Source organism: Mercenaria mercenaria, chromosome 14, assembly GCF_021730395.1.
Source record: "Mercenaria mercenaria strain notata chromosome 14, MADL_Memer_1, whole genome shotgun sequence".
In the NCBI taxonomy this organism is placed as follows: domain Eukaryota; kingdom Metazoa; phylum Mollusca; class Bivalvia; order Venerida; family Veneridae; genus Mercenaria; species Mercenaria mercenaria.
Genome location: NC_069374.1, coordinates 6,384,512 through 6,406,322, shown reverse-complemented (window position 1 = coordinate 6,406,322; position 21,811 = coordinate 6,384,512). Strand labels below are relative to the sequence as shown.

Genomic DNA, 21,811 nt, shown 5'->3' with positions numbered 1-21,811 from the left:
TTTCCTGGTGAAGCTGAGGTTCAGTAGTCTTATTATTTTCTAAATACACAGTAACTACCAGTGTTTTCTACAATCTCTTTCTCGTCGTCTTCACTTCAATTCAACAATTTTACCCTACCCCTGCTTGCTCTGAAATTTTATCCTAAGACAAAACACACAAGAAATTTTAACATAATTTCACTAGTCTCTCAACTTACCGTGAAGTACTCTACATGCGAAATTTACATGCTGTTGATCGTTCTAAAACTTTCGCGAGGATTATTCAATTTGGCAACTACATGTATCTCTTGACCTAGGGAGAAGCAATAATTATCGCTTGTGACAAGCGAAATTTAAGGTGGCCTGACACCGTTCTACACCTACATATGTATGTGCACATGTATCAAAATATACACATACATATTTACGCATGCATGCATATTTTTATACGTGCATATATATTTTGAAATGTTCACGCACGCAAAGTAGACTTTTGACCCAAGTGGTACACCATAGAAACAAGTAATTGAGCCTTTAATGTCCTCCGGCGTTTCCTAATACACAGTACATATGTGCTATATTCGGAGATGCAAAATAACCTAAAACAGTGTAATAGCTTCAAGCCAATAAAATGATGCAAAAATTCTTCCTTGTGGAGGAACGTACAGTACAAACGTTGCACGTATATGGTTATACAGTTAGATCTAGATGGAAGACGACATGTACTGGCTTTTAGGTCAGTGCAACATATATGTCTTCAGAAATAAATTTTCATACATATAAAATCTACAAAAGTAGTTTATGCAATGATAAACACAAGTGACGCAGTGGTCAAGAGGACTAAGACGCTTCCTACAACATGCTACGTACATATCTGGTTACCAAGGTTACCAAGGCAGGTAATAAGTAAAACGCGGAAGTAGTAGCACCCATTGCATGGAGATATGCTGTATTAAACAGGTGAGATATTTCTTTAAAGTTACGTTGCAGGAGCATATATAGATGTAGCTACCATTAAAGTTAGGGTCCAAATGCGTTAAATATAGTTACTTCGCAGAGCTCATGTACATTTTTTTTTCTTCAGTATTTCGTAATTTATAAAGAACAGGAAATAGCCACAATACATAACAAAATAGAACAACACAGGCAAAAATGGTCAGTTTTTGATAGTATTGGAGAAATAATATGAGCTGTCTTTTAATAAACATTTTGTATGAGCTAAAAATGTATTTTTTTTTCTATCAATAACAGTATTCAAATTCTATCGAGAACATCCACATCTTCATTTTCTTTATTTTTTTTTCATTCTACTCATTTCTCTCCTTTAATTATTGTCGTTTTTTTACTCTCCTCCTTTTTTTATCACATTTTTACAATAATATAGACATATAAAATAAAAATAAAATGAATATTTGAAGATTAATTAAGAAAGTATTTTGTTTATATCAATATAGAAAAGAAATAAACTGTCACTAATGTATTTGTTGTAAATGTGCTGTATGTATTGGAAATAAAAATATATTACAAAAAAAAAGAATTAGAGCTGAATATGTGTTAAACCATTTAGTTTTTTTCATCAAATAATGAATTATTTATCGCGGAAGGCACTGCCATACTGAACGTACGCACGCTATATCATATCCCCAGGTATATTACACATACACCCAAATTAATGTTTGCGAATTTATCTCCCTTTGAATCGACTTCGCCATTTGTAAGTAAAAAAAAATAATGTGGAAAATGAAAGTAAAGAAAGCAGTAATTTGGCTAGATTTACTATTTAGATATCGTTAAAGCAGGTCACATATCAACAGGTTAGTAAAGATATATTTATACTTATTGTCGACTAAATTGTCCGATAGCATAGCTCATTGTGGGAATGTTTTACAAATTACAGCTTTAGGCCTACTTTCAGTTTGTAGGTCACATAAAGTCACCTTTAAGTTTTGCCGACTTATATACTTGTAAGTGAGCACCCAACCCCAATTTCAGTAAATAGATCTTGTTTAATAAGCTGAGCATAAATTGCATTGATGGTGATTGAATTTGCTACAAAAAGAAAAAGAAAAGAAAAAAACATATGTTATAATGGACGGGCCTGACCTTGACTTCAAGTGTCAATTTTAACATGGAAGTATCTAGGTGTACGCGTGGATCAAAACCCCAAAATCTGATTCTAGGGTTACGGATCTGTTTATTAGGACAATCCTGATAAGGGATCACGTGCAGATGACCGTTTTCCCACCATGATAGTCAGAGGTAGGCTATGTGAAAGTGAAAGTAGAATCTTAAGGTGATGTCACTTTTTGAATTTCCGGTGAATAACAAAAAACCAAAGAATATTCAGTTCTTTCCAAAAACTGTTATATTATGATTCAACCAAATAGTTTCCATTGTCTACCAGAAAGGAACAATTCTTATATCTTAATATTGAGATTTGATACCTTTATAACAGACAGTAAACTAAAACAATAGACATTCATATGTGACATCGGTGAGCTCAACAAAGCAATTTCAAGCACAAATATTAATGTGGAATGTAAAGTAAGTTACACACTACAATATCCGTCCAAGATACTTTCAAAAACAATGCATTTGCAGAATAGAGAGATAAAAGTAATTTTGACAGCTCGTGAAAACTAATGACAAATTTTGACAGGTATATGGTGACTCATGACCTAATTAATTTTTTTCTGTTATTTCTAACTTCCAGTTTGATTTTCATAAAATGGGTATTCTTTATTGTAACTTACAACTCGTACATTAAAACAATAAAAGAATATATTGTTACCTCACTGTCGTTTTGTCTATCCATCTCTCGTACGAATTCCTATTGTTTCAGTCATTTGTCAGTAATTAGAGCAACTCACAGTGTTGCAATCATACAAAACACATCCCTTATTTTCACATAGATATTGAGGATTTATCTAATGAGCACATGTATTGGAAACACAATTTCAATACCGACTGTGTATTGTAATAATGCTAAACTATCTCAGCCGTGACATCTCCTTAAGATCTATATTTATCTGGGATCCCAGAAAAACATTTTCGGTTCTTAACACGCTTTACATCACTCCACATAGAAAATGTATATGCATAAATAGAATATGAATGGAATTATCTAAAAGAAGATGTATCAAACATACAAAGTCCATGTGCGGATCCAGAGGGGGCTGGGGGAGGGGTGGTCCGCTGGACCCCTACTGAAAATCTAAAAAATAAAAGGAAAGAAGAGAAGAAGGAAAAAAATGGTTTTTCAAAAAAGCAACATTAGGACTGCATTCGAATTGTATGTGGCAGCTGCTACATAAGACCCCGACGTAGTTTGTATTTATGTTAATTATCTAAAAAAAAAAAACCCTAAAAATTTTACCTTTAAGAAAACTTTATTTTATAAATTTTCCCACACTTAACATGTTAGTCCATAAAACTGTGAAAATAAGGAATATATTGTATATATAATAGCAGCGGAAAAGGTGTCCTTAAATGCTCCTAAAATGTCCCAGAATGCAGGAAATGAAGTGCTGAATTTCAAAATTTCCCAGGGGCGGGTATGCCCCCGGACCCCCTAGCTGTGCCGCAATTTTTCTATTTCAGCCTGTTCAACAAAGACTTATTGACAACCCTGTTCTTTTATAGGGCTGACATCAAAACACACAAAAACACACCATGAAAATATTAAGTGTATAAAGACACATGTTTGTCATAGCTGGGACGATTGATACGTATTAGCTACACCTTCCTGGTCTTAGTGAGGGGGCCGGTCGCACCCCCTCTGAGAAAATTGGCTGGATCTGCACGAAAGTCAACACATGAAGAAGTAGCTAGACGTAGTTTTAGGAATCCAGTAGATTTTTTTAGAGCTGTCAAACAGTTATTACATTATATAGAAATTGACTCACACACTTTCAGTAAAATTTAGATCTAGATCTATAAATTTCGAGAATTAAAGAATTTTGTACTGATTTGTAAGGAGGTTATATTGAAACTTTTGTTAACTATCAAAACAGCAGTGTGGCGGCTGTATAAACTCGTACTCCCTGTGCTGTAATATTTTCTGTCAGACTGGCCTGGGGGTGCTATTATGGTGCTTGGTAGGAAATCCTTCCTAGCAAACATATTGAGATAATTTTTTCATATGGGCAATATCCCCTCTCGTTTAGATTGCCAGTCACAAATATAAAACAATCTGAACGTCGAATTATTTTGACTAGGTGCTTGGTTGCACTGGATGCTTCAAAGATAGCATTATTATAAATTTCTCTCCAAAATTAGTTTCAAATGGAGCAGATCTGCCTCTTTCAGGGGCCACTAAGGCTAAAATAGAAATATCTTTTAAGGGCTTCTTTTCATGAACCGCTTAAAATGATGGAGGTCTGTACATCTTTATTAGGCGTAAAAGATTGTTTGTTTCAGGTATCCCGACCTACCCTAAATTGCTCGCCCGACCCTTAATGTTTTTATGGCCTTGGGGAATATTTTTTTCAATTTTTGAACAAAAAGTTCCAACACTGCACTTTTTATGCTTTAAACATGGCCAGTGATGTTAGAAATCAACTTAATGATGCTCTAAAGGCATAACCCCCTTATTTGTATTCATGTTTTGACACAAAACTAATTTCCGAAAAGTCTCACTTAATAAAAAAAAAAAAAAAAAAACAAATCCAAACTACCTGTATGTTCACCAATATGAGATTACACTTGACAGCCGGCGGGCTCTACATTCTGCCCGTGGGCATACTTGTTTTGAGCATGTGACCGGAAACTGCAATGAAATTTTTTTCGGCATAAGGTCCTCTCCCAAATTTCGTTTTTAAATGGTGCACTTGGTCCCAGTTGGGGGTCTCTAGAGCTAAAATAGAAATAAAAAAAACCTTTAAATTACATCTCAACCTGGTCTGTTGCATCATTGTATGTAAGATCCTCTTCTAAATTTCTCCAATTGGTAGTTCGTAGCCTCATATTCCTCGGGATAAGACTGACTTAGAAGATAGAATCAACAACGTTAGAACATATTTCCTTAAGAGCACATATTTGATAGATGGTATGTATATTCAATAATAAAAAACTAGATCTGCTTGATTAAAGATCGGATAAGTCCATTTCATAGCGGGAGAAGCGTTTTGGCTAGCTTCGGACAACTTATTGATTAGGGTATTGACAAGTGCCAACTTAGGTTTGTTACCGACAGACCCAGCGTCATGCTATATAAATGAAAATTCTGAAGATTATGCCCTGCATGTTACTTATTTACTTGTATATTCAAATCAGACCGTTTTGATGTTTTTTTTTATTTATATCTATCGTCATTAATAGGACAAGAAGACTTTGGATTCTTTCTCAAGATATATAAGACAAAGGGTTTTTCAATTTCAAAACCCCGTTCTGTTAAATAACTGTAGGAAATGATTTACAACAAAGTGTTAGGCATGATGCAAAGGGAATTCTGCAAAATATCGAAAATAATTATGAAATAGAAATATTTAACAATCTAAAAACATAATTATGATGGGTGTGGGACTCGAACCAATGCTTTATAAAATGATCACGGTGGCATGAATTTATTTCTCGCCGTTTGCTACTGCGCTGCTTTATTTCATTTACAAATGAGTACCCGATTGTTTTTACTTTTGATTAATTTTTCAACAACTTGTTCGATGATATCAAAAACATACTCGACTCACTCTTAAAAATGGACTCGGCTGATCTTTTATCCGTCCGACCAAGTTATTTTACTACAGAATATACATTATGTACGTGAACGCAGTTAAAACAAATACTTGACATGAATATTTACGTCTGTTTCTAGGTATCCAGTGTTATTCACCCATCACTTAGTAGAACAATTTCCAGAATTGTGTATACACCTCGTCTGTATTGATTGACTTTTGTGATGGCTGCATTAGTTCCAACAATTAAGGACAAGAAGTTTGTAAACTGGCTAAAAAGCGCCCTTGCTTTATTTTTCGCAAAACAAGGATTGGACGACTTTGTCAGGGATGAAATAACACAGTTTCAAAAGGACCTTTTAGCGTCGGTATTCCAGAAAAGAGCTTTACCTGTTGGAACTGTCTGTACGTCCTGCACCACAGAAAATGTTCTACACTGTCCAACGTTTAATTTCTGCTCAAAGGGACGAATATGTCACATTCACGATCCCACAACTCCTAGCAAAAGACCTAAACAGCCCTGTCCAAATTCATTGTGCCAAGACATCCAGGTTGGTATTCTTCACGAGCACCGGTACAATGGACCATCTTGGAAGAACACCGATGCGAGGAGGTGGAGTAATGACGCATTTGAAATCGCCAAATGTTACATGCCTCCAGATGGCTACGCAGGGGTAACGAGACTTGCAGATATTGATTTGAATGGTTCGTTGGCAGTAATCATCAACAATAAACGTTTTCAAAACAAAATGGTAGCCCACTTCAAGCAACCGAACAGTGTTTGTATTCAGGTAAATACATGTAAATGCTGATTCCTGAGATTTAAATGAATATAATTATATCCTCATTTTTCTAGTACATTTCTGTTAATCATATCTGAGCTTTGTTTGAAAAAAGTATGATTGTTTTAGCTCTTAATGCAGATGGATCATACACTGTACAGCTATCGATCTGAAAGATAAATTAATGTTCATAATCTGACATTATTCGTTAACGAATGATGATGCGTCATGATTTTGATCAGTTGTATTTGGAAAAGCGGGCATTAATCTTGCGGCTTCTAGTTTCAAATTCTACTACAACAAACGTGCCAGTTTTATTCGTATCTCATATGCTTATTTAGACTGCAGCATGTGTTTGTTTAAACCAGCGCATTATTTACGTGCAGGCACGTGAAGTTGGTCGTGAGGTACGTCATTCAGCAGATTTGGCTGTATCAGACAGTGACCTAGTGGAGTACATCGACACATTAATTGACCTTTTGTCAGATCCGAAATTCCTGATTCATGATCAAGGGGCACAGGTGGCAGTGGATAAACTAATGCAGGTATAGAAATCAATACCAATGTCAACATGAAAAGTTAACACTTGTGCCCCATTTGGAAATAAGGTGGTGTATATTGTTTTGCACATGTCGGTTGGTTACTGTGCCAGTCCATCCCGTTGGTAGTCAAACTTCGTCAAACTAGGATGATTCGCTATGGTCAGAATGATTCTGTCAGTTGATGAAAAGTAAAGGTCGAACTGAAATCAAGTCTGTATTAAACGGTTTCTGCTTAATATGTAAGAAAACACTTGCTTACAGACGTCAGTGTTTATTGGATGATAACCTTTGGTCATTCCATGATACGTTTTATATCTAGGATAAGTACTGTAGGTCAAAGCTCACAGTGACCCTGCAGATGGTTTCTGCTATGTAACTAAAGAACCTTTGAGCTGACTTTTTTTAAAACTTTATCAGATGATTACCTTTGGTCAGTGGAGGACCTTAATTGTTTAAGGAATTAGTAGATCAAAGGCCAAGGTCACACTTACCTAGAGACTGAAAACAGTTCCCTCTTATAACTATAGAACATTTGTACCAGCTGCATTTGCACTTCTTTAACATTCATTTGCCCACTTTATTGAGATAAATTGACATACACTTTCATTGAAAGTTCGTTTTGAAAACATGAGAATGAAACAGAATTGATCAATTAATGTAAGTTTTGTATATGAAACATTAGAACAAATAATGCTTACGCTTATGACCTCGAATCACTTGTCTTTGCTGACATCTTTGAGGAGTTGACCAGTCCAGTTCAATGGGTGAAGATCAGTTGTGCCCGACAGTGTCTAGAATGTTAGGAGAGGAAGTCGGGGCCTTCCTCCACCATTGCAAAGGCTTGAAAATCACAATAATGTTATGACCTGTGTCAGTATTACTTTTAAAATTATAAAAACAAAACAAGATATGTGTGATGTACAAAAGTCAGACACTGAAACACTTGGCTAATAGAATGATTGAAATATTGCATGATTTATCTTAGGTAAAGAAATGCTGTGGCCCATACTAGTAACAGACGTGTTGGTTTTTCCCAACATAACATTTACAAACAACATATAGCATGAAAACAAAAAAGCAGTAACAAACCAACATTTCCATAAAATCTTCAACTTTTTACGTTATTTGTCATATGGAGGCTATTTTTTACATGTTTATCAATTTTATAGACTTATAATTAAAATTTTATTTCAGCTAAAAGCAAACACTCTTACTATAACTACAACCGATGTTACGGCAGTGTTAGACAAAGCCATAAAAGATAGACAACTTGATGCGTTACAAGCCATCAAAATGGAGACGGAAGAAGCTCAGAAAGAAATTGAAGAGAAAACAGAGGCTTCGATTCAAGTCTTAAAAGATGTTAAAGATTCAATTGCCAACTTACAAACAGTAACCACTTCATGTTTAGATCAGATCGTTGCAGAAAAACAAACTTCACTTGATGAAGTGAAAAGGGAAGCAGAAATACAGAAACAAGAAATAACAAAAGCAGGTGAAAAAGAAAGAGAGAAATTAGAAAAAGGTCAGTGTACTCTTAAAGAGATCTTTAAAATATCGGTCTTATTTTTTACCATGTTCTAGTCTAAATTATACAAGGTGTGTAGACAAGCGGATTACATTTTGTCCCTGCAGGAGTTTTGTTTAAGAAGTTTTGATCTTTTGATAAACTGGAAGTTGTGACGTTAACATCATTTACCTGAATAAAAGATAATAAAACCTGGACCAGACGTTCAGAAAGGAAAATCTTTCTAATTAAGTTTCAAAGAAAAATATGCTTGAAATGTGCGCTTCTGTTAAGTTACGGGCAAATATCTCAGAAATAAGCTAGATAGTATATTAATTTACAAATAATGATTTTCACAAGTTCCATCTATGGGATATGTTTTTAGTTAAATACAAAATGAATGAAAAAAATGGCATGGATGGTTTTCGGACCCAGCTCTCTCGTATGGTATGTAACTCTACTAGACGTAATTCATTCAAAATGAATTATATTCAAAGTCATTCATTTACTAATAGCCAAGTTGTGTGTATGCACGTTGTCTCCCTTAGACAACTATTCAAAAAATTGTTTGACTGCGTAAGTTTATTTATGATATATATATAAATATGACTGGTGTCGCTTGTTTGTAAGTATGACTGGTGACGCTTGTTTATAGGTATGACTAGTGATGCTTGTTAATATATAAACAAGCGACGCCAGTTAAATTTATAGACAAGCAACACCAGTCATATTTAGAAACAAGCGACACCAGTCATATTTATAGACAAGGGACACATTCATGTTTATGATAAACAATTAACACCTGTCATATTCATAAACAAGTGAAACAAGTCATATCTATAATAAACAAGCAAACCAGTCATATTTATAATAAACAAGCGACACCAGTCATATTTATAATAAACAAGCGACACCAGTCATAAACAAGCGACACCTGTCATATTTATAATAAACAAGTGACACCAGTCATATTTATAATAAACAAGCGACACCAGTCATATTTATAATAAACAAGCGACATCAGTCATATTTATAATAAACAAGCAACACCAGTCATATTTATAATAAACAAGCGACACCTGTCATATTTATAATAAACAAGCAACACCTACCATAATTATAAACAAGTGACACTAGTCATATCTATAAACAAGCGACACCAGTCATATTTATATAAACAAGCGACACTTATTAAACAGTCATATTTATAAACAAGCAACACCAGTCATATCTATAAACAAGCGACACCAGTCATATTTGTAATAAACAAGCGACAATAGTTAAATTTATAAACAAGCAACATCTTTCGTACTTACAAACAAGTTACACCAGTCATACTTATAAACAAGCATCACTAGTCATACCTATAAACAAGGGACACCAGTCATACTTATAAACAAGCGTGTCCAGTCATACTTATATGCAAGCGACACTAGTCATTTCTATGAACAAGCAACAGCTGTTATATATATATAAACGAGTGACACCAGTCATACATGTAAACAAGCGACACCAGTCATGCATATAAACAAGCGACACCAGTCATATTTGTAATAAACAAGGGATACGAGTTAAACTTATAAACAAGCGACATCAGTAATACTTATAAACAAGCAGCACCAGCAATACTTATTAACAAGCAACACCAGTCATACTTATAAACAAGCGTCACCAGTCATACTTATAAACAAGCGTCACCAGTCATACTTATAAACAAGCAACACCAGTCATATCTATAAACAAGCGACACCAGTCATATTTATAAACAAGCGACACCAGTCATACCTATAAACAAGCGACACCAGTCATATCTATAAACAAGCGGCACCAGTCATATTTATAAACAAGCAACACCAGTCATATTTATAAACAAGCGACACCAGTCATATTTATAAACAAGCGACACCAGTCATACGTATGATCAAGTTACACCAGTCATATCTATAAACAAGCGGCACCAGTCATATTTATAAACAAGCGACACTAGTCATATTTATGAACAAGCCACACCAGTCATATGTATAAACAAGCGACACCAATCATATTTGTAATAAACAAGGGACACGAGTTAAACTTATAAACAAGCGACATCAGTAATACTTATAAACAAGCAGCACCAGCAATACTTATTAACAAGCAACACCAGTCATACTTATAAACAAGCGACAACAGTCATACGTATGATCAAGTGACACCAGTCATATCTATAAACAAGCGGCACCAGTCATATTTATAAACAAGCAACACCAGTCATATTTATATACAAGCGCTACAGATCAAAGTGTACAGTAGAGATATGGATTATGTACTGTGAGTACAAGGTTCTCTGAAACATAATTAGTTTTGCTAGCTAATATCAACTTTATTTCTTTTACTTAACAGACATATGTCGTCAACAGTCACAGACGAAGGTAATGGAAAGAGATGAATTGGAGACGTGTAAGTAAAAAATGTGAGATATATCTACATGATTATAGAAAAAAAAATGATGGAATCCGTCACAAACTTCATCCTTTCCCTTATTATACAAAAGTTTAGGCTGGTCATTTTAACTCTTGGGGTTGAACTAATTCCTACATAAACTTTTTGATGTGGAATTACCGAATACGTAATTTAAAGGAATTGATGCATAGAAAAATGACCACAGAAATATCATGGCACATTTTGAGATATTGCATCTGAAATTCTGAATTAACGTCTGATACGTATTGCGGACGTTACTGTGGACCGTATACAGTATTTTTCTACTACTGGCTTATAGTAGCATAAATGGTTGCTTTGAACATCAGAAAAAGAGATGTTTTAAGATTTCTTGTAAGTACAAATAGGTTTCGTTTAGTATTTTACTGTCTTTGTTGACAAGTGTCAGGGTGTCGAAATTCAGAATTCATAACATAGAATTACAAAGTGTACCTAGATCTAATGCATACATATTTCTAAAATTGAAGTTAAAAGGAGTTGGACACCAAACGTGTGTATCTCAGAGTCAGAAACAAGAAAAAACACACACACATTCGTATGGGGTGCGTAAAACAAAACAAATGTAATCACAATTTTACTGCAGATTGGTGGGGTATTTAATAACATCGGAATTTGCTCGAACTTCATAAACAGTTACGGCAATTATTTATTAAATGCGTTTTGAACTTCTGTATTAGTTTCATAACGGTTCACCGGAGGTGACTATAGGAATGGCGTCCGTCTGTCCATCCGCAAAATTGGATTCTGCTATTACTCAAAAAGTATTCAGCCTAGGTTCATAAAACTGGGTATGTATATAGAGGGCAATATATAGATAATGCACATGCATGACTAACCCTGTAGGTCAATGGTCAATGTCACTATTGAAGGTCAAGTAAAATTGTTCCTGCCCCATAATTTTTAATTGCATTTGATGATGTTTTACTACACAGAAAATGTTCCCCATGATAATACTATTTGTCGCGCACATGACCCGTGGTTTTCGATTAAATGTCAAGGTCACTATTGAAGGTCAAGTAAAAATGTGCTTCTACTCCACAACGTTTATGTGCATAGAAGGATTATCTTAGTATTGCACACACATGCTCCCCATGATGAGACAAAGTGTTCTATGCTTGTAGGTCAAGGTCACTATTGAAATTCAAGTAAAATAGTCTTTGTTTCTTAGCTCCTAAATACCTTGAGGCATTTTCAGTCTTAACACTTCTAACAAAGTTTTATAGCGATAGGGGACTCCTGTATTGCCATTGCAATACTCTGTCACTTGTTATGTAGTGAGTACATGTCAATAAAGAAATGATACTAATAGTTCTTTAATTAATTTTGTTTTAGATAAATTTTATATACTTTTAATTAAAAACCTAAAGGAAGCCACATAATTTTGGCTTGGATTTCATTTGAGGACTTTCCTGTATTGCCAAGATTTTCATGAATTTTTAAGTCACATATGCTTAATTTTGATTCTAGCCTTTCTTGCACTGGCGGAGTCTCTATTCTATGTTTGAACTTAAATTTAAAATTGTGTTCACTTTGTTATTTGTAATTTTGCAGTAGGTTTGCTTACGTCCAGATTTGTATGAGACAAGGTCCTTAACAAGTGTTATGATAACCTGAAATTAATAGCATATAGATTCTTAGAGTTTTGATTTTATGGATTTGATTAAAACTTCAAGTCCCACAAACTTTAGTAAGGTTTTCAGATTAAAGTTATGTTATATAGGACATTGTCCAGTATTTCTTGAACCCCCATCTTTACTCAAAAGTTTCCGGTTAAACAGATTGAATTAACAATTTTGGATTGAATGGATTGGTTCATTTATTATTTATATTTGAAAAAAAAGAGCTAAGAAGTATACTTTATCATATGTTCACATTGTTAACATGAATTACGGCATTACAGATTTGAAAGAGGACCTCATCACTGTCTACCGAAAATATCACAGTAAAATACCAGTGTCCCCTCTCGTAGAAGAATATGATGTACCAATGACTGACTTTTATGTGCAACCGCCACTAACTTCCATTGACGTTGACCGACGGTTCGGACAGAAGAGAACGGAACTTTCCAGAAGGGCACCAATACTTTCGTACCGTGACCTGTTTGTCCGTAGTGATAGCGAAATGTACAAAGACATATACGTTACAGCGAAAGCCGGAGTTGGAAAAACGTCTTTCGCAAAGAGCGTTTGTATGACTTGGTGCCAGGCTCATAGACCCAATAAAGCATTTGAGAAGAGATTCAGAGCAGATGATGTAGTTATAATGAAACAGTTTTCATTTTTGTTCTTTGTCTCTTTACGGGATATTGATACAACTATTTGTGATCTAGATAGTATGATTGAAAGAAGTCTCCTTAGTAGTCTAGCTAGATGTTCACGATATACACGAGATCTGTTAGAAGACATTCTGAATGACAGGACCAGTTTAGTAATCCTGGATGGTCTTGACGAGTGGTCTCATCCGACAAGCTGTGCTAGAGGTTTTGGTGTACAGGAAATGCTACACATACCAGCTCGAGATCGATGCACAGTCCTGACGACTACACGGCCTTGGAAACTGGCTGTTGTTAAATTGCATTCGAGTCAAATTGACAGACATATAGAAATCAATGAACTTGACGAATCTTCATCACAAGAGCTAACAAATAATGCTGTCACAGTATTAAACAGGCAAAGCGTACCTGACGAATCAAAGACAGTTGAAGATTTTGAAAAAGAAACGTCGACTCTGAAGCTCGATTACGTGCGATATATCCCCTACATCCTGTTGCAAATGATCTGCCTGTGGTTTGACGGAAAGTCAATAGGAAGGTCCAGGCGCGAAATATATACTAACATAATGGCACTCACACTTTCGCGAGGTCTACTAAAGTTAGAAAAGAAAGGTTTGGCGCCAAGAAGTAGACAGCAGAATTCTGCAAGCACACTTGAGCTTCCGACTTGGTTACAATCGAATGACATTTTCAGGTCACATTGGGATGTATTGCTCGGTCTTGCTAAATTGGCATTTGAAAAGCTCTTCAGTTTGAAAAAAGAAACTGCTCTTGTTTTTGATGAGTCAGATGTACTTAGTAGTATTTCGGAGGAAATTCTCAGATTTTGTTTGGAAATTGGACTTTTATCACAGAATAAATACTATGGCTCAGTGTCCGAGAGACGAAGCACCCTTTCATTTCAACATAAATCAATACAGGAATATTTTGCTGCCCTTCATATACAGTTTTTCTCCGATGATCCAGAAACACGAGATCGTATTCGAAAAGTGTGTAACACAGTGCCAGATATTTTGGACATGTCAAATATTTTTATATTTCTTGCTGGGCTATGTTCTGTTGCGTATAGGAAGATTTTCCAGGAATTCACGAACATCTTTTCCACTGACAAGAACGTACAGTTTTACAGAAATAGCGATATTACGGGCCGATATTATGCACCAAGATTACGTGAATGTTGGAATACAATGAAATCGCTGCAGTGCATGTTAACAGATTCTATGCAAGAAATCATTAACAGTGGACAAGGTCATGCTGATATATATATCGAAGATATTATCATAGATAACACAGTAACGCTAGAAACGTGTGGCATACTAAAACATCTAACAAAAAACAAAGAAAACATTAAATCATTGAGTATGGTAGGATTTACGTCTACACAGGAGTTTGCGGAAAAACTTGAAACACTTGATCTGCAAGACACGTGTTCTTTACACAAAATGATTATTGATGCTGTTCCTAAAGAAGAATATCTCAATCGCTTACTTTCCATGTCAGTTGGAAAATTGACGTGTTTGATTCTAAGTTTCTCAGAGTTCAAGGACAACTTGGTACATCCTGCCATCACAGAGGTTTCTTCTGAAACAATGAGCATATTGTCGAGCATGAATAATTTACAGATAATTACTCTGGAGAGTATCCGAATGAAACATGATGATGTCAAACGTTTATTTCAGTATCTAATGACAAGACAAACACTTACATTCATTAGACTCTGGAACATATTTTGTGTAGATCATGGTGATCAGTGTAGTGGTTACTGTCTTGACCTATCTCAGCGTAAGACAATAACTGTTCTTCAGTTAAATGACATACCCGTGTCAATGCTGAATGTTGATTTATCCTCGCTGGAGCGTTGTGGTATTGGACAACTACAAACAGTTGTACAAGCATCGTTCATACAATGCCTACCAATGGCAACAAATCTTTGTTTATTGGACTTCTGTAAGTTTAAGTCTGAACAGATGGAGGTAATTATAGATACACTGTCAAAATTGCCAAAACTTGAAACTATTTCTATTCAGTCTACGAATCTCGGCGAGACAGCACTCACACTGCCGCCACAGATGATACGTATGGAGCTCGTTCATCTCACTAGGGTGACATTAACATGTATGTCACTAAGAAGACTCCTTGACAGTGTTGACGTTCTGCCACAACAAGTCACAATTAACCTGAAGGGGTGCACTGTTATACCTGAAGAAGACTGGAGACAAGTGAAGGAGGAGATAAAATCGTCTCCAAAATATCAAGTCTTGTTTGATGGGTTGATGGGAGGCGGATTGTACCTGTTTTCGTTTCAAACGTGTTTTTCAGCATGAAGTAAATGAAATTGTAATTATAGCTTTATTAAACCGAGATAATAGTTTTCAAATTTCAAAATTTTAAGAAAACGAATGTGCTTTCTTTTCTTGCTAAAACTATCATTCCTGAACTGTTTAACTTGACGCTGACTGAATTTGAGTAAATGCGCTCTTATATCTTGAAAACCCACCACATTATTATGTCGATTTTTAAGTTTTGAATTTTAATGAACCTAAATACAAGTATGTGGCTATAGTGTTCTTTAACATACACTTATTTACAAGTGAGTTTATAGAGGAACAAGCACCTTTGATATAAGCTCATTTACTGTACGTTTATTACATCATAGGCTATATATTTACAGTTAACGACAATAAAACTAAAAGATCCTAGAAAATTTTTGATCGGAACTTAGTTTTTGTATAAATATTACATGAATGTAGTAGCAACCATGGTAAAGACAAATCAGTTCTGACTTATGATGACATGTTCTGTACTGGTTACAGTATAATATACAAATGGCAGTTATATTTGATTTGCTTCTTCGTTTGTTATGAGCCAGTTTTTTTTCCAAATTCATAACCTGGTTTTCAGATTGGCGATTTGGATTTGGCGATGTCGTTGGCAATCGGACTGGGCCAAGTTTTCAAGTTCAGTTAATAACCAGTTTGTGTTGAGGTACTGAAATGATTCTTATCCAGTAAGACTAAATTTGTGATTATATAATTTATTATGTGTACATATTAAATGTGTGAGACCAGTGTTCAGTGATTTAGAACCCAGCAGAGACTTTTATAATTGTACATTTACATTTTATTTAAGTAAAAAAGCCCGCCCGCTTAGCTCAGTACGAAGAGCGTCGGTCTACAGATCGCGGGGTCGCGAGTTCGATTTCCGGTCGGGGCGTATGTTCCCCGTGAAGATTTGTTAAAAGACATTGTGTCTGAAATCATTCGTTCTCTACCTCTAATAATTCATGTGGTGAAGTTGGCAGTTACTTGCGGAGAACAGATAAGTATTGGTATAAAATCCAGGAACACTGGTTAGGTAAACTGTCCGCCGTTACATGACTGAAATGCTGTTGAAAACCGGCGTTAACAACCCCCCCCCCCCCCCCCCCAAAAAAACAAAAAAAAAAAAAAAACAAACAAACAAAAAAAAAAACATAAGCCAAAACCGGTATAGAAATATTAACAAGGTTGCAACGTTAACAACTTCAAACAAAATGTTGTCACTATAAGTTAACGAGTGAGTTGGTTTTTGAGGCGACTCGTCGCAAAAACGACATATATCACGGAAAAAAGTTAAGATGTAAAGCGCCACTAAAATGTCATTTGTATAAAAGTACATATTGTGTTGTCATCATGATCCCCAGTTATGGCAAGCGTTGACTTTTGGGAATGTCGATATAACTGCTCTCTTCTTAAAAGATCTTGTGACTGTTGCTGCTCAAGCAATAATTATGATAGTGTTGTTAATAAAGGGGTTTCGTGCTAAAACAAGGCCCGAAAAAGGATCGGTATCCTATTTTCCAATAGGATAACCCAAGTTTTAAGAACGCATCCTCCTCAAACAGCATCACTATAGCATTGTTTATAAAGATCTATACTTGATTTACACAGAAATACAAAGGCCAGGTAAAACTTACAGGCAACTAGGACGAAACTAACGTATAGAAGAACACGATAGCGCTTTGGAAAATCATTTTTAAAAAAATCACTTGGAAATATAACCGATTAATTGCGCACAAACCCCCGCTCTATATCACACCATGATCCAAAGTTTACAGGACAGTGTGAATAAAATAATCCCCACAACCCACTGTATATCTCGCAATGATCCAAATTACAGGACAGTGTAAATAAAGTAATCCCCATACCCTACTCTATATCACACCTTGATCCAAATTACAGGACAGGGTAAATAAAGTAACCCCCATACCCCACTCTGTATCACACCATGATCCAAATAACAGGACCATGTAAATAAAGTGATCTCTCCACCCCACTCCATATCACACTGTGATCCAAAGTTACAGGTCAGTGTAAATAGAGTCATCTGCCCACCCCACTCTATATCACACCGTGATCCAAAGTTACAGATCAGTGTAAATAGAGTAATCCCCATACCCACTCTATATCACACCGTGATCCAAAGTTACAGGACAGTGTAAATAAACTAATCCCCACATCCCACTCTATATCTCACCATGATCCAAAGTTACAGGATAGTGTAAATAAAGTAAACCCCATACCCCACTCTATATCACACCATGATCCAAATTACAGGACAATGTAAATAAACTAATCCCCATACCCCACTCTGTATCACACCATGATCCAAATTACAGGACAGAGTAAATAAAGTAATCCCCATACCCCACACTATATCACACCATGATCCAAATTAAAAGACAGTGTAAACAAAGTAATCTCCCCACACCACTATATATCACACCGTGATCCAAAGTCACAGGTCAATGTAAATAAAGTAATCTCCCCACTCCACTCTATATCACACCGTGATCCAAAGTTATAGGACAGTGAAATAGAGTAATCCCCGTACCCACTCTATATCACACCGTGATCCAAAGTTACAGGACAGTGTAAATAAAGCAATCCCCATACCCTACTCTATATCACACCATGATCCAAATTACAGGACAGTGTAAATAAAGTAATCCCCATACCCCACTCTATATGCATGATCCAAATTACAGGACAGAGTAAATAGAATAATCCCCACACCACACTCTATATAAGACCGTGATCCAAATTACAGGACAGTGTAAATAAAGTTATCTCCATACCCCACTCTATATCACACCTTGATCCAAAGTTACAGGTCAGTGTAAATAAAGCCATCTCCCCACCCCACTCTATCACACCGTGATCCAAAGTTACAGGTCAGTGTAAATAGAGTAATCCCCATACCCACTCTATATCACACCGTGATCCAAAGTTACAGGACAGTGTAAATAAACTAATCCCACATCCCACTCTATATTTCACCATTATCCAAAGTTACAGGACAGTGTAAAGAGAGTAATCCCCATTCCCACTCTGTATCACATCGTGATCCAAAGTTACAGGACAGTGTAAATAGAGTAATCCCCGTACCAACGCTGTATAACACCGTGATCCAAAGTTACAGGACAGCGTAAATAGACTAATGCCCGTACCCACTCTATATCACACCGTGATCCAAAGTTACAGGGCAGTGTAAATAGAGTAATTCCCGTACCCACTCTATATCACACCGTGATCCAAAGTTACGGGGCAGTGTAAATAGAGTAATTCCCGTACCTACTCTATATCACACCGTGATCCAAAGTTACAGGACAGTGTAAATAGAGTATTCCCCGTACACAATCTATATCACACCGTGATCCAAAGTTACAGGACAGTGTAAATAAAGTAATCCCCATACCCCACTCTATATCACACTGTGATCGAAAGTTACAGGACAGTGTAAATAAAGTAATCCCCGTACACACGCAATGATAACAAGTGTAAATCAAAAACCTGCTTGCTGCTTGTGCTCACAATATAAAACGTTAATGGCTTGATGTGAGCTTTAAAGCTATTATGGACCGTCAGAAACAACGAGAAAAGCGTGGTGTCAAACTGCAAATGGTCGGGTCAGAACCGCTTAACAATACGTTTTATAATTTTACCAAACACTGTCGAAAAATTACCAAGACCAAAATGTTTTCAATAACATCAATTCTTTTATCCTTTCTTAAAGTGACTTAAATTATTGTTGAAATTTCAATTCTTGTCGGAATTTCGATAGCCAAATTAAGTAAAATATTTTCTTACAGTTTACAATAGCTGAAGCCTCGTCGAAGGAAGTTATTGCTACTCTTGCAAGTCTTGTTAACGTTTGTAGTCGTCGGAAGTCTCTACTTGGAATGAATGGAACAACATATTTCCAGCCGAGCCCGCGGCAGGTGTAATATTTACCTCCCCAACATCCAGTCTAGGCCGATACTGCTGGAAACAGTACCAATTTAAGTAAATCACCCAGCACTGAATACTAGTCGGGATAACTGCGGCAACCGGGAATCGAACGTGGCCCGTTGGTGTTGTAGTCTAGCCTGCTAACCACTGCGCCACTGACTCCCTATAATATGGAATTTGGTACTACATACCCATTTTACATTACAATCGTATTATTGAGTAAGAGAGACTATGTAGGAACGTTCGTTTTGTCTGGAATAAAGGAGGAGAAAAACGGATTCGCCCTATTTAGAATATAATCCGGATAGCAGAAGAAATGTGAAATGCAATGATGTCATCCGATTAAGTATATGGTCCCAAATGCATAAAATAAAACGTAAGCAATTGCTTAACTAAGTCTGCTTTTTCAAATGCTTGTTTTTGAATTTATGCGTTTTCAGTGTTGACTTTTTCATCTATATCAGAACTGTATGTGACTATTTCATTGATCAAAACGCAACAAGTTTGAGTTTTACAGAAAACGAAATACATGTATAGAAATAAGAAACTGCCGACAAATACTACTAACCATAGTAAAATATAGCTATAAATACAATGTTATAGAAAAATGAACATTGTATGACACAAACTTGAGCAACAGCACAATTTTAAAATAACAGACTTTACTAAGTAATTACTTAAGTATTTTCGTGGATTGCGTCCTGGAGAATGGTTCAAAGTAAGCTCCCTTTCATTACAAAAAAAAAATCTGCAACAAGTAGTGCACAATTAGTTTGAGTGGGAGTACTCGTTTAACTGTCGTACTGCATTCCTTTAGAGCATATACAGTCTGTTAAAACTTAGTTTTATTCGAACACACTTATGAAGAGGTTTCTCCCCCAGTTTGTTGCACTGACGCTGTAACTTATGTCCATATTACGAAGTAAGTAGATCCCAGCAACCAAATAGTACAAAACTTAATAGCGACGTTCAATTACGCTATATGCATTTTAAAAGCTCTTTTGAGAGCTTTTTCATGGGATCATTTTTCCATAGTATTGTATATAGTTTTCGCATTTAGCAGTGTTTAGATTTCATGAAATATCACCGTCATACAGTAAACATTTCATTTTGAGAACACAACTTGATTCAATATAATATCTGGTAAATCTTTTGAAGATTACTTAAAATTTTTTACTGACGTGGCTGAATCACAAAATGATAACAAAATACATTAACCTGGCATGTGTTGTAACAGTGGTGAACTGTTTGTTGATAATATCCTATTATATAAACCAGTGTTTGATATCGTTTACATTTGAAAAGGTTGTCTGGTGGAGAAAAAATGCCCGTTTGTAGTAGCAGGGGAGTATTCTGTTAAAACACACAGGTATTTCCATGCATTTCATGGAAGTTTCATTACTTTGAAGGAGATAATATTTACTTATTATTGTTTGCATGTTTTTTAGAGAATAGCGTCAGCTCATGTTCATTTCTTGTTATAATATCTTCAGAATCACTCGGAATACGTTGATACCCTCAAATATACCAGGCTCTGGCACCAACCACTCCCTTGGTATTTTGCAGATGTTATAACTCGAGATAAAATGGGTTATCCTTATTACATTATATGAATGACAGCTGTGAAATATTTACTAAGCTGTAGGAGACCAGATAAAGTGAAGGCAGATCTAAAATCCATGTTTATGTACATATAAATTGACCGTATATCCTGGAGTTTCAAATATGCATATGCAACGGAAATGTTTTATCACTCACTGTACTAATAAACTTTATTAAAAAGTGGAAAATCTTAACTGAATGACTGAAACGTCGAGATTTGATATTTCTTCAAGCAATTCCTCGTTACCAGGATACTGAAATTAATGCAATTTAAAGACTTGCAACAGTTTCTATATTGGTTGTAGTGGGTTGGGGCTGGGTCCTACTCGCCCTGACGTCGGCGCCGGCGTCGGCGTACTTCCGTGTCCACACCTTGGTTAAAGCTGTGAAGTTCTGTTTTCTCTTTAACTCTTTAATCACTTGATGGATTTGCTTCAAACTTAAAACCCACATCATTTGACATAAGGGCCATAACTCTTGCTCCAATGTTTTATGAATTACACCCCCCCCCCCCCACACACACACACACACTTTGTACTTGCAATTTCGGGTTAAAGTTTTGGTGCACTTTCACTTTATCTCAGTTGTTACTAAATGGATTTGTTTCAAACTTAAAATAGTTCTTCCTCATTGTTGTCCTTATCATATGACACAGGGTCCATAATTCTAGCATAAATATTTAGTGACTTATGTCCACTTTATACT

General features: G+C 35.8%; 1 protein-coding gene across 1 annotated transcript; it reads left to right on the top strand.

Moving 5' to 3' along the window:
• The first annotated feature begins 1,683 nt into the window (after positions 1-1,683).
• Positions 1,684-16,072, top strand: LOC123526254 (uncharacterized). Its single transcript, XM_045305326.2, has 6 exons — positions 1,684-1,793; positions 5,792-6,442; positions 6,820-6,978; positions 8,170-8,500; positions 10,865-10,921; positions 12,864-16,072. The coding sequence occupies exons 2-6, from the start codon at positions 5,876-5,878 to the stop codon at positions 15,557-15,559; spliced, it is 3,810 nt and encodes a 1,269-aa protein (XP_045161261.2). The 5' UTR covers positions 1,684-1,793; positions 5,792-5,875; the 3' UTR covers positions 15,560-16,072.
• Positions 16,073-21,811: the final 5,739 nt, after the last annotated feature.